Raw genomic sequence first — 16,642 nt, 5'->3', positions numbered from 1 at the left:
AACTTAGATACATTACTCTCTGTCTCTTCATCTGAGTAATTAGTCGAGATTGTAAATAGCTGAGTCTCCAGCACTGATCCTTGCGGCACTCCACTATTCACTACCTGCAAGTAGCTGAGTCTCCAGCACTGATCCTTGCGGCACTCCACTATTCACTACCTGTAAATAGCTGAGTCTCCAGCACTGATCCTTGCGGTACTCCACTATTCACTACCTGCTAACTTGAAACAGTCCTGTTTAATTCCTGCTCTCTGCACAATGGGGTGAAATCTTGCAGAAGAAACCTTGGTTAGTTTCTGCCGTCCATTTTGTAGATGGTACATACTGCTTAAACTGGGCTGGTATTCCCTTGAACATAGAAGATTAAGGTGTGACCTACTTAAGAAATAGAAGCACAGGTAGGCCATTTAGCTCATTGTGCCTGCTTCACCATTCAATAAGATCGCAACCGAACTTCTCATATCTTTCAAATTCTTTAGTGTCCAATCATACCTCAGTTTGTATATACTCATCAATGGAGCATCCACAGTCCTCTTAAAGGTAGAACGAATTCCAAAAATTCACAACCGTGAGTGAAGAAATTTCTCCTCATCTCAGTTCTAAATAGCTGTGCCCCCCTGCTACTAGACTCTTAGGGGAAACAACCTCTCAGGATCTACCCTGTCGAGTGCCTTAAGAATTTTGTATATGTTTCAATGAAGTCTCAACAACACACTTAGAAAGGCATAGTATGATTAGAACAAGTCAGCATGGTTTTGCTAAAGAGAAATTTTGTTTAACAAATTTATTAGAGGATTTTGAGGATGTAACTAGTAGGGTAGATAAAGGGGAAGCAGTAAATGTGGTATACTTGAACTTCGAAAAGGCATTTGGTAAGGTGCAGCACAAAAAAACATGGTAGGCAAGATAAGGACTCATGGAATTGGGGGTGATATTTTAGCATGGATAGAGGATTGGTTAAAGGACAGGAAGCAGAGAGCAGGCATAAACGGGACTTTTTCAAATTAGCAGGTAGTAAATAGTGGAGTGCCGCAAAAATCAGTGCTGGGTCCCCAGCTATTTACAATCTACGTTAATGACTTGGATGAAGAGACAGAGAGTAATGTGTCTAAGTTTGCTGATGATACCAAGCTAGGTGGGAAGGTAATCTGTGGGGGGGACACAGAGAGGCTACAAAGAGGTTTGGACAGGTTAAGTGAGTGAGCAACAAGATGGCAGATGAAGTATAATGTGGGGAAGTGGGAAGTTATTCACTTTGGTTATAAGAACAGAAAAGCAGAATATTTTTTAAAAGGTGAGAAATCTGTAAATGTTGGTGTTCAAAGAGGCTTGGGTTGGCTTGTATAGGAAACGCAGAAAGTTAGCTTGCAGGTATAACAAGCAATTCGGAAGGCAAATGGCATGTTGGCCTTTATTGTGAGGGGATTGGAGTACAGGAATAAAGAAGACTTGCTACAATTGTATAGGGTTTTGGTGAGACCACATCTGGAATACTGTGTGCAGTTTTGGTCTCCACATTTAAGAAAGGATATACTTACACTGGAGGTGGTACAGCGACAGTTCACTAGATTGGTCCCTGGGATGAGGGGGTTGTCCTATGATGAGAGGCTGAGTAAATTGGGTTTATATTCCCTGGAGTTTAACTCCCTTTTTAGTTATTTAAAGAACCTGTTACTAATGTTTTGTTTGCACTTCAGCCCCACGGTCCTGATCTACGGGCACCCAGTGCGGAAGGGGGTCGGAAAGGAGGAGGACCTCCTCGTGAACCTGCTGCTGAGCCTGGCCAAGTTGGCTATTAACAGGTCCAGGCAGCGGGCGATCGACGGGGGAGTCCCGCCCGATTGTTTGTCCCTCTTCCGCGGCTACGTTCGCGGCCGGATGTCCCTGGAGAGGGAGCACGTGGTGTCTGCTGGCACACTCGAGGCCTTCCGTGCTCGGTGGGCACCGCGGGGACTGGGGTGCTTTATCGACCCCTTAAATCACATTTTAATTTAAAGTTTGTAAGTTTCCTTTAAACTTTGTTCTTGGTTTTACAGCTGACCTGAATTAGGGGCTGTGTCTGATTTATCCCAGTTTTGTTAATTTGGTTTAATTGGTTTTAACTCAAAAGAGTTACATCTTCCCTGGAGTTTAGCAGAATGAGAGGTGATCTCATTGAAACATACAAAATTCTGAAGGGTTTTGACAGGGTTGATGCTGAGAGACTGTTTCCATTGGTCGGGCAATCTAAAACACAGGGGCACAGTCTCAGGATAAGGGCCCGATTATTTCGAACTGAGATGAGGAGAAATTACTTCACTCAAAGGGTTGTGAATCTTTGGAATTCTCTGCACCAGGGGGTTATGGGTGTTCCGTCGTTGAATATGTTTAAGTCTGGGATAGGCAGATTTTTGGTCTCCCAGGGAATTAAGGGATATGGGGAGCAGATGGGAAAGTGGAGTTGAAGCCCAAGATCAGCCATGATCATACTGAAGGCGGAGCAGGCTCGATGGGCTGAGTGGTCTACACCTGCTCCTACTTATTGTGTTCTTGTGTCACCTCCCATTCTTCAAAACTCCAGAAAGCAGAGGCCCATTCTACTCGATCTCTCCTCAAAGGCCAACCCTCTCATGCCAGGAACCTTTATTTCTATACTCACTGTACTCTAGGTGTGTCTCCCTGAGGCCCTTTACAACTGAAGCAACATTTCCTTACTCGTACTCCAACTCTCATGCAATAACGTTAGCATACAATTTGCCTTCCTAATAGCTTGCTGTATCTGGATGCTAGCTTTCTGTGAGTGAGGTGTTTAAGATGAATAAAGATAAAAGCAAAATACTGCAGATGCTGGAACTCTGAAATAAAAACAGAAAATGCCGGAAAAACTCAGCAGGTCTGACAGCATCTGTGGAGAGAGAAACAGAGTTAATGTTTCGAGTCCGTATGACTCTCCTTCAGGATTCAGATGAATAAGGAATTTGATGAGAGAGAGAGAAAACTATTTCCTCTGAATGAGGGAGTCCTGAACAAAAGGAACATAGGCCCCAATTTTAACTCAATCAAAAATCCATTCACTTAGACAGAGTTAAAGTCAGGCCCATAATCTTAAAATTAGGGCCAGGCTGTTCAGTGACAATGTCAGAAAGCACTTTACACAGAGGGTGGTGGGATCTGGAACTCTCTTCCACCCGCACCGCCCCCGCGCCCCCCCCCACACACACACTGAGATACATGTAGACTTGTTAGGCAAAGGAATTCAGGATTATGGAATCAAGCTGAGTCAATGGTGTTAAGATACAGATCAGCTGAAATCTAACTGAATGCTGCAACTTGCTCAAGGGGCCGAATGTCTTTCCCTTGTTTGTATGTTAATACAGAGCATGTAGATACACAATAAGAGACATCACCCAGATAACCTCAATCTGCAGACTTCCTATCAGAGCTCAGTGGATGGTCCAGAGCTGGGGTCCCGGACAAGACCCCTGCTCTGAGCCTCCGGCATACGGTGTGTACAGGGACTCCAGATGTGAGGTCACTTGTGTTGTCTGAACATCTCCTGCTTCAGGTGCTACACACAGCTGCCTCATAATTCACGTTAAAAGCAAACATCCCTCTGTCCCCAAACAAACACAGAGCTGGCTGGGATAATCCTTATTCCAGCGGTGTAGGAGGAACAGTTTGTTGGTGGATCAGGGTGAGCAGCTGAATTTGATACTCTGTGAGAGAGTCAGTAAAATCTCCTCCTCCCCCCTCCAGCTAGCACAGGTACCCTGACTCCTCCCCCGCTCAAGAGAACCAGTACCCCTCCTCTCGCCATCACACAGGAAAAGCCAATATCCCTCCTCTCCTGAAGGAGCTGTCTCAAGCTCCATTTGACTCAGTACCAGAGCTGGAAGATCAGGGAGCTTTGAAATACTGTGTGTAGGTGAGGCACTTCCAGTACAAAACAGTTTAGCAACCAGTAACTATACACAGAGTCATAATCCTGTTGAACATTGGCTCTGTACAGTGACGTAACGAGTGATCCTTACCCTGCTGAATAAACACTGACTCTGTACAGTTACACAGTGAGTGATCCTTACCCTGCTGAATAAACAGTGAATCTGTACAGTTACACAGTGAGTGATCCTTACCCTGCTGAATAAACAGTGAATCTGTACAGTTACACAGTGAGTGATCCTTACCCTGAATAAACAATGACACTGTCCAGTGACACAGTGAGCGATCCTTACCCTGAATAAACAATGACACTGTCCAGTGACACAGTGAGTGATCCTTACCCTGAATAAACAATGACACTGTCCAGTGACACAGTGAGTGATCCTCACCCTGAATAAACAGTGACTCTGTACAGTTACACAGTGAGTGACCCTTACCCTGCTGAATAAACAGTGAATCTGTACAGTTACACAGTGAGTGATCCTTACCCTGAATAAACAGTGACTCTGTACAGTGACACAGTGAGTGATCCTTACCCTGAATAAACAGTGACTCTGTACAGTGACACAGTGAGTGATCCTTACCCTGAATAAACACTGACTCTGTACAGTGACACAGTGAGTGATCCTTACCCTGAATAAACAGTGACTCTGTACAGTTACACAGTGAATGATCCTTACCCTGAATAAACAGTGACTCTGTACAGTTACACAGTGAGTGATCCTTACCCTGAATAAACACTGACTCTGTACAGTTACACAGTGAGTGATCCTTACCCTGCTGAATAAACAGTGACTCTGTACAGTTACACAGTGAGTGATCCTTACCCTGAATAAACAGTGACTCTGTACAGTTACACAGTGAGTGATCCTTACCCTGAATAAACAGTGACTCTGCACAGTGACAGTGAGTGATCCTCACCCTGAATAAACAGTGACTCTGTACAGTGACACAGTGAGTGATCCTCACCCTGAATAAACAGTGACTCTGTACAGTGACACAGTGAGTGATCCTCACCCTGAATAAACAGTGACTCTGTACAGTGACACAGTGAGTGATCCTTACCCTGAATAAACAATGACACTGTACAGTTACACAGTGAGTGATCCTTACCCTGAATAAACAATGACACTGTACAGTGACACAGTGAGCGATCCTTACCCTGAATAAACAGTGACTCTGTACAGTTACACAGTGAGTGACCCTAACCCTGAATAAACAGTGACTCTGTACAGTGACACAGTGAGTGATCCTCATCCTTAATAAACAGTGACTCTGTACAGTGACACAGTGAGTGACCCTAACCCTGAATAAACAGTGACTCTGTACAGTGACACAGTGAGTGACCCTAACCCTGAATAAACAGTGACTCTGCACAGTTACACAGTGAGTGATCCTTACCCTGAATAAACAATGACACTGTACAGTGACACAGTGAGCGATCCTTACCCTGAATAAACAGTGACTCTGTACAGTTACACAGTGAGTGACCCTAACCCTGAATAAACAGTGACTCTGTACAGTAACACAGTGAGTGACCCTAACCCTGAATAAACAGTGACTCTGTACAATGACACAGTGAGTGATCCTCATCCTTAATAAACAGTGACTCTACAGTGACACAGTGAGTGACCCTAACCCTGAATAAACAGTGACTCTGCACAGTTACACAGTGAGTGATCCTTACCCTGAATAAACAGTGACTCTGTACAGTGACAGTGAGTGACCCTAACCCTGAATACAGTGACTCTGTACAGTAACACAGTGAGTGATCCTTACCCTGCTGAATAGCACCAATTCCACCTGCACATGTACAGATTGCTGTGACAAGCTGACAGTTTTAACATGACTTTGAAGGGGCTAATGATGAGCAGGTTCCAGAAGATCATGGACATCCTGTGCTGGTGTCCACATGGGATAGACTGGACAACCAGTCACCAATTCCACAGCTTATGCAAACGCAACATCTGTAGAATGGGCTGAGTTGGGTGGTAGGGGGTCCAGGGAGGGAGGTGAAATAGAAGTTGGCTAGTGGAAAAGCTACTGAACAAGGGAAGTAATGTCATTTAGACAGTCTGGATGCTGACCTGCTGCTTTCTGGAAAGCATCGATGGCACTTTCAAGTCCAGCTTGGGTCCTGCGATCACTCCGGGTGCCCATCTGGGTGTAAAGTGCTCCAATATTGAAGAGAATGCTGGCTTTCTCCAGAGACAGATGTTGTTGGCACACAGGCACGCCAGTGAAGGAGTCATACCTAGTAATGACAACAGTCAAACCACAGTCAGAGTTCAAAGGAAGGAATCAAAAGCTTTGAAAAGGGAAATGTATTTATACAAATCTTCTCATATCTCAACATCATCTCATAATAGGGGGCGTTGACATGTAGGGTTTCAGGCAAATGTAGCTGCCAATGTGCACACAGCAGAGGCAAGTGGAGTAGTTTCTGTTTGAGGGATGAATACAGGCCACGGCACCAGTGAGAATTCCCCTGATTTTCTACTAGTTACTATCACACCCAAGGAAGCAGATGGAGTCTCAGTTTAATGTCTCATTCTAAAGATAACACCTCAACACTGCAGCACTCCCTCAGTACTGACCCTCCGACAGCGCAGCACTCCCTCAGTACTGCCCTCTGACAAGGCAGTGCTCCCTCAGTACTGACCCTCCGACAGTGCAGCACTCCCTCTGTACTGACCCTCCGACAGTGCAGCACTCCCTCAGTACTGACCCTCCGACAGCGCAGCGCTCCCTCAGTACTGCCCTCCGACAGCACAGCGCTCCCTCAGTACTGACCCTGCGACAGCACAGCGCTCCCTCAGTACTGACCCTCCGACAGCGCAGTGCTCCCTCAGTGGTGACCCTCTGACAGTGCAGTGCTCCCTCAGTAATGCACCGGGAGCCTTGGACTACATTTTGTGTTTTTGTATAGGACTGGACTGGATTTAAATTTACAACCTGTCGACTCAAGTTGAAAGTGATTCAAAAACAGCCCAAATTTGTTGAACACGCTGATTACCATAAATGAAACAACAACTCCGAGCTGGAAAGACAGGTTTGAGACTAATAGACAGTCTGGTGACAGAACTGGGAATGGGGGAGGGGAGTGGGAGAGAGAGAGAGAGAGAGAGAGAGAGATTCCTCACCAGGTGAAGAAAAGCCCCAGGTGTCGGTTCAGTTGGAAGAACCGATTCTCCATGAAGTTGAGCTGATTGTAGTAGGACATCAGCAGCTCAACACCCAACCCGTTTCGGCTTGGAGTCCGGACAGCCTGTAAAGAGGGGACAGATCTCAATCATAGGTCAACACAGAGGGCAAAGCTGCACAGAGAAGATTCCTGTTGTGGAAAGTGGCCTGTACTCGACTGGTCACCCAAGAGGGAACATTCAAATGTCACCAGGGCAATTTAGACTGGTAGAAGATACAGCAGACAATTCAGCCCAACCAGTCTGTGCCAGCATTCATGCTCCACACAAGCCTCCTCGCATCCTACTTCATCTCACACAATCAACATTTTCTTCTATTATTTTCTCCCATCGTCTGTTTATCCAGCTTCCTCTTAAATGTCTCTATACTATTCACCTCAACCACTCCCTGTGGGAGCAAGTTCCACATTCTCACCACTCTCTGGGTAAAGAAGTTTCTCCTGAATTCCCCATTGAATTATTAGGATTATCACATTTTTGTGGATGCTACTTCTGGTTTCACATCTTCTCCATGTCAATCTTACAGCACAGTAGGAGGTCATTCAGCCCATCATGCCTGTGCTAGCTCTGATAGAGCTATCCATTGCAAGAGGAATGAAATATAAAAATAGGGAAGTATTGCTACAGCTGTACTGGACAATGGTGTGACCAGACCTGGAGTACTGCGTACAGTTTTGGTCTCCTTACTTAAGGAGGGATATACTTGCATTGGAAGCAGTTCAGAGGAGGTTCACTTGGCTGATTCCTGGGATGAAGAGGTTGTCTTATGAGGAAAGGTTCAGCAGATTGGACCTTTACTCATTGGATTTTAGAGGAATGGGAGGTAATCTTATTAAAACATGTAAGGTTCTGAGCTTGGCGGGTGGTGGGGGGGGGGTGTTGGGGGCTGGATGCTGAGAGGATGTTTGCCCTCGTGGGGGAACCTAGAACTATGGGGCACAATTTAAAAATAAAGTATCTCCCATTTAAGTTGGAGGTGAGGAAGAGTTTCTTCTCTCAGAGAATCATTAGTTTTTGGAATTCCCTTCCCCAGAGAGCAGTGGAGGCTGAGTCATTGAACATATTCAAGGCCGAGTTAGGTTTTTAATCAGCGAGGGCTATGGGGCCAGACAGGAATGTGGAGTTGAGGTCACAATCGGGTCAGTCATGATCTTATTGAATGACGGAGCAGGCTAGAGGGGCTGAATGGCCTACTCCTATTTCTTATGAATTTGACCTTTTTGCATGGAGACTACTGTTTTGGAGAAAATAACTCATTGTTTCCAGCACATGAGCAGCCTGGTGCTCCAGTGATAGACTGCTCCTTCAGGAGGGGTAGGGGAGACATGTGCACGTGTAACAGAACACAGTCTGACACTGGATGGAGACCTCGGGCCTCACCTGTACACGGGACACCCAATGCAATGCGGTCTCTGTCGGAAAGCTCACCTGCCGCATGTCCATCACATCCAGGATCTTATCTTCATATTCTGCTGGGTCCTCGCTGTAGTGTTCCTGAATGAAATCCTGTGGAAAAAAAGAGGAGAACCCTAAAGCATCTAGAGGCTGCACTGGAGAGCTAAGAGGCAATGAAACTCATGTGGGTCTAAATAAAAAAAAAACAAACACATTTGGAAGAACACAAGTTACTAGAGACTTGCTGAAGGTTACTAACTCCTCAGTCCCGGCCATGATCACATTTCCTTGGCATTCAGGCGATATTGGAATGCTTTTCTATCAGTAAGCAATAATCTCCATGGTAACAACTGATCATATACAAATCTCTAACCTGTGACAGAAATGGCCCTCCCCCCAGCCCCTGCCCTCCCAGTAAGATCAGCCTTGGGCAACAGCTCATCACTAAAGCTGTGTGATCCACACGGTGAGCAGCAGATTGACATTTTAATGTTCCTTAAAAAGGAAATCTTCTCTTGGTTGTTCACTCACACAACCCCCAAGAATCTTCATCTGTTAACAGGAGCAGCAGTTCTGGGCACATCGCAGAGAAGCACCATAGGTATTCTAACTCAAACAGGGAGAGGCCAGTCTCCCAAGGCCCAGCATTTACACTGGATTCACGTGACAGACAACAGTAACAACACAGCTGCTCACAACATCCACCACCTGCATTCATCTAGCGCCTTTAACATAGACAAACAACCCAGAGTGCTTCACAGGAGCATTAACAAAGAAGTATTCTTACTGGATAATATTAACCAGCAACTAAAAACGCTTCCCCCATTCCCAATCATCCTCATTTAGTCTCCTGTTCTCATTTAATTTTAAACAAATTTCATTTTGAGAAAACAACATCGATTCTTCCTACTTTGCTCCCACCACGCACACATTTTCAGTGACTAGCAGTTTCCCAGCCAATTATCAATTCAGGTTTAAAAGACTGACCAAGCAATCAGGCTTTGAGGTGCTGCATTGTCTGGGAGCGGCTGTTCAGATTAAACCAAGGCCAGGTCTGCGTCCTCAGATGGGCATGAACGATCCCACAGCAGCGAGTTCTCTCTCGGCCAACAGTTACCACTCAAAGTTACTTAAAAAAAAAGGCTCAGATGATATTGTTTGTGGGATCTTGCAGTGTGCACACTGGCTGCCATATTCCCTACACAATAGCAAAGTCTATACATCAGCTACTTTGGGATGTCCTGAGATGGTAAAAGGCGCTAAAGAAATGCAGGATCTTATTTCAAGTTTTGATATGAAATTAAATTCAATAAGTTTGTTGCACAGGAACTGTGCCCTTGATAGCCAAAGCCACTCCAGCCTTACCTTGATGGGTGTCACAAAATCAACTTCCTTTGTTTCTTTCAGTCCCAGTGGGATGAGGGGAAAGCAGAGCGCATCCCTGCAAAAAACGTCAGGAAAATCGTCAGTCAGGCTTGAGAGTGAGTTTACAAAACCGTCCATATTGTACAGTCAACAGCAACCAAATCCTGACTCAAATCCCAAAACGTCTCATATCCCAGCTGGATGTCCCAAAGTGAGCAGAGTTAACACTGCAAATCCCACAGCAAAGTTTAGAAAGAGCAATGACCCCTATGGTCAAATCATCTCAATAGAGAAAAAAAAAACGATCAGTGTGGTCTGTGAGGGAGGCAAATTAAAATACAAACCAATACGAGATCCATAATGGATTATAGGGATTGAGTAGCTTTCATTTCCCTGGATCTAGTGACAGAATTTAATGGGTTAAAGCTGCAGAATCAGAAGTGAGGGCAGAACTTTACTTAAAAGAATGAAGGAGACAGAATTGGCTGCAGGGACCCCAGCGATAGAAAGAGAGAGAGAGAGAGAGAGAGAGAGAGAGTAACAAAGAAATAGAAAATCTTTGTCCGCAGCAACAAGGGAAATCTAGACGGAGCTGGTGAGATCAGAGACACAATGCGGGTTTTTATCACATTATCTCACTGCATTTGAACAAGGTTGAGTTACACTGAATGGACCAGGAGTCCAGCCAGTACATTCCACTCGAGGTGCCAGGGAGACTGCACATAGACTGCCTTTGTTCATAGTACTGACTGAAAGGACCTCTCCACACCAGGTCTCAGTCTGCATTCATTCCCTATTCAATGCCTTGCTTGAATTGATGTCACTTATAAGCTTTCCTTTCCCCACCCACCCATTCCTTTCCCTCCCCCAACCTTCTCCCTCCCCACCTCCTCCTTTTCCTTGCCCTCTCCCCACCTCCCTTTTGCCAACCCATGCCTACTGGTGAGGAAGGACTTGCCAGCTTTAGCCCAGCTTGGAGTTATACTGTTCCCGATGGAGTCAGGTTAATTCAGTAACACAGCACTTATGTTACTGGGTTAATAATCCAGAGATAGGAGCTCAGACCACGGCAACTGGGGAATTTAAAATTTAATTCATGAAACCTAGAATTAAAAACTAGCATCAACTATTGGATTGTTGTGAAAACCCATCTGAGTCACTAATGTCCTTTAGGGAAGGAAATCTGCCATCCTTACCTGGTCTGGCCTACATGTGACTCCAGACCCACAGCAATGTGGCTGACTCTTGAACGCCCTCTAAAATGGCCGAGCAAGTCACTCAGTCATACCAAACCACTGTGACAAAGAATAGTGGCAGCTGCTTCACCGCCACCTTCTCAAGGGCAATTAGGGATGGGTAATAAATGCTGGGCTAGTCAGCGACACCCACATCCCATGAAAGAATAAAAACAGACACCACAATTAGCGCCTGGGTTAAGGAGGGAGAACCTGCTGAGGCCCATATTAATCACTGAACCTCCCTTTGAAGAGTGAGCAGCTGTGAAACCCCCGTTGTTGAATAGCTCACCAATTTTTTTAGATTCACAATCTTCCCTCTAAACTGGGAATGAGCAGGGAACAAACAGGCCATGCACCAGCAATGTTTCTTTTATGATAAATGACCCAGTGTTAATCTTAAAGGGACCACACACTGCAACAAGCCAGCCAAACGCAGCAGATAGAAATTAGAGGGAACATTGTCCACAGATCGAGAACGTCTCCCTGGAGTGAGGCCCCAAAGGGCACTCAGCCCCCGACACCCATAACCCCAGTGAAAGGCAGCATCATCAGGATAGGAGAGAACAAGCAGCAAGTTAAAGAGATCGGGGCCTGAGCACTAATAAATGGGGCTTTCCTAGTTGGTTAATGGGGCAGAGGGTAACACTGGGGCACAGGGTAACACTGGGGCAGGGTCCACATTCAGGCTCCAGTAGCTGAGGAACATAAGTACAAGGCGAACTGTAAAAGACGTAGAGAGCAGAAGCAGCTTGCCCACAGGGTGTTGAAGCCATGGCATTTACACTGTGGGATGTACCCATCAGATTTGCAGCCTGGAATTCGTAGCCTGAGATGACAGAGAAACTGTGAACCTTCAGGATCAGGCTGGAGAGATGGGAAAAGGAAAAGGGAATCTGGGGAAACTGGAATAGGTGAGGGAGAATGGCTCGAATGATCTGTTTCAGTCTTAACAACAGATCGATAAACCCGAGAATCAAAGCTGGTCACATAGACAGCTGTCGGTCTTAATCGGGGTATCCCCTCACTCCCACCCCCTCCGGCTCAGCCCCCAGGGCCTCTGACCCGCAATCCCCCAGGACCCTGCCTCCTAACTCAGCCTCCCAGGAACCCCATCCCACCCCCACCTGCACAGCACCAGGAACCCCATCCCACCAGGACCACCACCACCACCAACATTGCCCCCTGCTCCAGCTCAGCAGCCCCCCCAGGATCTCCTGGCTCAGCCCACCAGGACCACCCCCCTCTCTCTCTCCCCCCCCTCCACCAACCCCCACAAGCAGACAGGCCAGCCAGCAACATGAAATGGAGTCCCAAATGGAAAGGGGGAAAGGGTCACTGAGAGAACAGCAGCAACCACCAGCAGGGATCACTTTATAACAAATGCTTTAACCCGAGGTTTTTGAATGGTTTGGAACTCACTTTTCATTCTGATAAACTTCAACAGAGCCGTTTAACCCTTCCAGCTCCTCCTTCAACAGCTGCAAGTTGGAGTTGACAAAGCTCAGTTCCAGCATCACCATATCGCGGACTTTGCTGTTGTCAGTCGCCCTGTAAGACAAAGACCCACAAGTCAAGCTCTCAGCCTGCTCCAGGTATATCTACAGACATCTCACTCTCTACCTGGGCCCAGCTTCCCCATCACTCACTGGGATACAGGTTCCAAACCCTCTGTACCCCATCCAGAAAGCACACTTCACCTGTGAGTGAGTGTCAACACACTCCTGCCAAAGAAAATCCAAAGTAACCAGAAACATCTACACCACGGTCACCCACAGCTCCCCAAATCTCCCCATAACCCAGTTGTAACACTGAAAGCATAAGCACACATGTGTCTGTTCCTTCTCTCTCCAATTCCTGACTGTGCCTTTGCTGGTTATGGGACTCAAACGGTCTCCATAGTTTGCACTTTGGACTGGCCTCTCCACAATTTCAGCATCTCATTTACTGCTGAACTTTCGACAAGGTCAAACACGTTAACATGCTGCCAATCGAGCATGACACATGACAGCATGTGACACAGCCAAGTAGCAGGGCACAGCTTTGGTCTCAGTGAGTGCGTTTCAGCAGCTTCGAAATGGCTTTTGCAGCAACATTGCTGGACTAAGTGAACAGGAAAGAGTAATCCTGATCACTGCTCCAAGAACTCTCCCGGGAAACTGGGCAATAGGCTTTAACAGGTGTAAACTCTTCACCGTGTTCAAGGACCCACCACAGAGAAAACTTTCTCCCCGATTTCAGGGAGGAATCAGGAGGGAGATTGAAGCCTCTGAGTTACTGTGTGGAGTGAATTCAAAGCAAGTGCTGCCCCTCAGCACACCCCCTCCCACCTTCCTACCTACATCACAGTCATACCACAGTAACAAAACACGTTCTGCAGCATATAACTTCCATCTGATCAGCAGCAAGATCTCTGCTCAAACCCATATCACTTGCTCATCATACACTCCCCTAAAACTCCAGACATTCAACAACTTATATTTATATCGTACAATATAGTGTCTCAAACCCAGCTGTCCTATCACCGGGCATTTTTAAAATGGATGCATGGCACATAAAAAAAACTCACCTGGACAATTGGGCTAGGCGCTGTATTGGCTGGTGTGGCGTTGGATCAGTTATCCCATTCACCGCTGATGACCTTTGATCCCACCCAACTCGGTTTACCTGAACCACTCAACCCGAACTCTGGCAGGGCCTCGGTCCCAGGGTTTGAGACACTACACCTGTGTCTTTAACGCACCAAAATGCCCCAAAGTGCTTCACAGGAACATTATAGAACAAAGTGTGACACTGCGTCACTTAAGGAGCTTGGTCACAGAGGTAGGCTTTGAGTGTCTTAAAGAAGGAAAATGAGGAAGAGAGACAGAGGTGTAGAGAGGAAATTCCAGAGCTTGGGGCCCAGACAACTGAAGGCATCATCGCCAGTGCTGGAGTGATTAAAACCAGGATTGCACAAAAGGTCAGAATTAGAGAAGTACAGAGATATCGGAGGGTTATGGGCTGGAGGAGATTACAGAGATAGGAAGAGGTGAGACCATGGAGAGGTTTGAAAACAGGGATGAGGATTTTAAAATCATGATGTTGTTTGACTGGGAGCCAGTGTATGTCAGTGAGCGCAGAGGTGATAGGGCAACAGGGCTTGGCGTGAGTTAAGAGACTGGCAGCAGAGTTTTGGGTGATTTCAAATTTACAGAAGGTAGAATGTGGGAAACTAGCTAGAGTGTGTTGGAATAGTCGAGTCTCGAGATAACAAAGCCATGTATTTATCTCTTTTTGCATTTCCAATCAGGACATGTAACAAGCTATATTTGATGAATAGTCTGGGATGTAGAATATCAGGTCCTGTATGGGATACAAAGAAAAACTTACTTTTCTTAAGGCTCTTTCACCTCCCAAAGTGCTCACTAGTCAGTGAATGACTGCTGGAGCGTGATTATCTCTGCAGTGTAGGAGGTGCAGCAGCTAATCTGCACACAGTAAACCTCCACATCACTCTGATAATGACCAGATCATCTGTTTTCAATGATAGATAAAGAGTTAGGAATGAAATTGACCATTACACCAGGGAGAACACTCCTGTTCTTCTAATAGTTTGATAGGATTGACAGGGAAATGAAATCTTAGTTTAACATCTCACCTGAACTAGGAGCCGGGATTTTCCAGTCCCGCGTGTAGTGGGAATCGCTGCGGGCTGGACAGAAAATTTGACGGACCGGCCAAAGGTCTGTTGATTTCGGGCGGGAATTTCCAGTCCCGCGCCAGACAGGACTGGAAAATGCCAGCCATGGTACCTCTGACAGTGCAGCATTCCCTTACTACTGCAGTGGGAGAGTCAGCCTGGAATTTTGTGTGTATATCTTTGGAGTGGGTCCTGGATACAAAACCTTCTGACTCAGAGGAGATAACACCACTCACTGAGCTACAACTGACACCACAGGGAGTGTTGCAGATTTATCCCTAGTCTGTATGAAGTGTGACTGGGCAGCATCAGTATGTTCCCAATGGGTGTGACTGGGAACTGAAGGAGAAATAATCAGCAGAGGTCCTGCAGCCCTGCGCTTGCTGTACTGGTCAAGGGTTTTGTTAAACCCAGGAGTGGGTGAGGGGCTTAGGGGTGATCGCAGGATCCCTGGGATTGAAGAAAGGAGTCTGCGGAGACCAGCTGTGCCTGGAGAGTCACAGAGCTGGACAAGGACTTCATGGTGAGGAGCTTTTAAAAAACCCCCAAAAATCTATGGGCGCTGGAGGGGAATTGGAAAGAGAAAGGTGGGTAATGAAATTACGAACAATACCCCAGCAGAAAGGAGAACGAGTTTTAAATGAGACTGTGTGGTGCACATACAGCCCCTCCCAGATCGAAACACAACGTTGCTAAACCAGAGCAGCAAGTTAAACATCAAGCAGACACAATCCCAGAGACTGATAGCCTGAGCAGATATGAACACATACAAACATATGCATCAGGAGCAGGAGAAGGCCACTCGGCCCCTCGAGCCTGCTCCACCATTCAATAAGATCACGGCTGATCTGATTGTAACCTCAACTCCACATTCCTGCCTACCCCCGATAACCTTTCACCCCCTTGTTTATCAAGACTCTATCCACCCTCTGCCTTACAGATATTCAAAGACTCTGCTTCCACCTCCTTTTGAGGAAAAGAGTTCCAAAGACTCATGACACTCAGAAAAAATTTCTCCTCAACTCTGTCTTAAATGGGTGACCCCTTATTTTTAAACAGTGGCTCCTAGTCCTAGTCTCTCCCACAAGGGAAACATCCTTCCTTCATCCACCCTGTCAAACCCCCTCAGGATCTTATATGTTTCAATCAAGTTGCCTCTTACTCTTCTAAACTCCAGCAGTGTTTGTTTTTATTCATTCAAGGTGTATGGGCATCACTGGCTGGGCCAGCATTTATTGCTCATCCCTAATCACCCTTGTTCAAAGGGCATTTAAGAGTCAACCATATTGCTGTGGATCTGGAGTCACATGTAGGCCAGACCAGGTAAGGTCTGCAGATTTCCCCATTAACTTCAGATTTTTAATTGAATTCAAATTCCACCATCTGTCATGGTGGGATTTGATCCCAGGTCCCCAGAGCATTACCCTGGGTCTCTGGAATACTAGTCAGTGACAATAACACTATGCCTCTGCCTCCCCACAAAGATACAAGCCCGGCCTGTCCAACCTTTCCTCATAAAACAACCCGCCCATTCCTGGTATTAGTCTGGTAAACCTTCTCAGAACTGCTTCCAATGTATTTACACCCTTCCTTAAATAAGGTGACCATAAGGGACCAAGGGGGCAATCTGTGGCTGGAGCCAGAGGACATTGCTAGAGTGTTGAATGAATACTTCACATCCGTCTTCACCCAAGAGAATGAGGATGAAGGTATGGAACTCGGGGAGAGAGACTGCGAGGTTCTTAAGCAAATTGATATAGGGAGTGACAAGGTATTGGAGGCGTTGGCAGGCTTAAAAGTGGACAAATCTCCAGGTCTGGATGATTTGTGTCCCAGACTGCTGA

General features: G+C 46.3%; 1 protein-coding gene across 1 annotated transcript in view; it reads right to left on the bottom strand.

Moving 5' to 3' along the window:
- Positions 1-16,642, bottom strand: part of rhpn2 (rhophilin, Rho GTPase binding protein 2) — a 58,389-nt gene that overhangs the window by 14,286 nt on the left and 27,461 nt on the right. Inside the window, exons 3-7 of the mRNA XM_041192395.1 lie at positions 12,539-12,667; positions 9,882-9,957; positions 8,550-8,627; positions 7,062-7,186; positions 6,006-6,172 (exon numbers count right to left, since the gene is read on the bottom strand). Coding sequence (XP_041048329.1) covers positions 6,006-6,172; positions 7,062-7,186; positions 8,550-8,627; positions 9,882-9,957; positions 12,539-12,667 — 575 coding nt within the window. The remainder of the gene's footprint in view (positions 1-6,005; positions 6,173-7,061; positions 7,187-8,549; positions 8,628-9,881; positions 9,958-12,538; positions 12,668-16,642) is intronic.

This window comes from Carcharodon carcharias, chromosome 7 (assembly GCF_017639515.1).
Source record: "Carcharodon carcharias isolate sCarCar2 chromosome 7, sCarCar2.pri, whole genome shotgun sequence".
In the NCBI taxonomy this organism is placed as follows: Eukaryota; Metazoa; Chordata; class Chondrichthyes; order Lamniformes; family Lamnidae; genus Carcharodon; species Carcharodon carcharias.
Note: the sequence above shows the minus strand (reverse complement) of the source record. Positions and strands in the feature narration are given on the sequence as shown.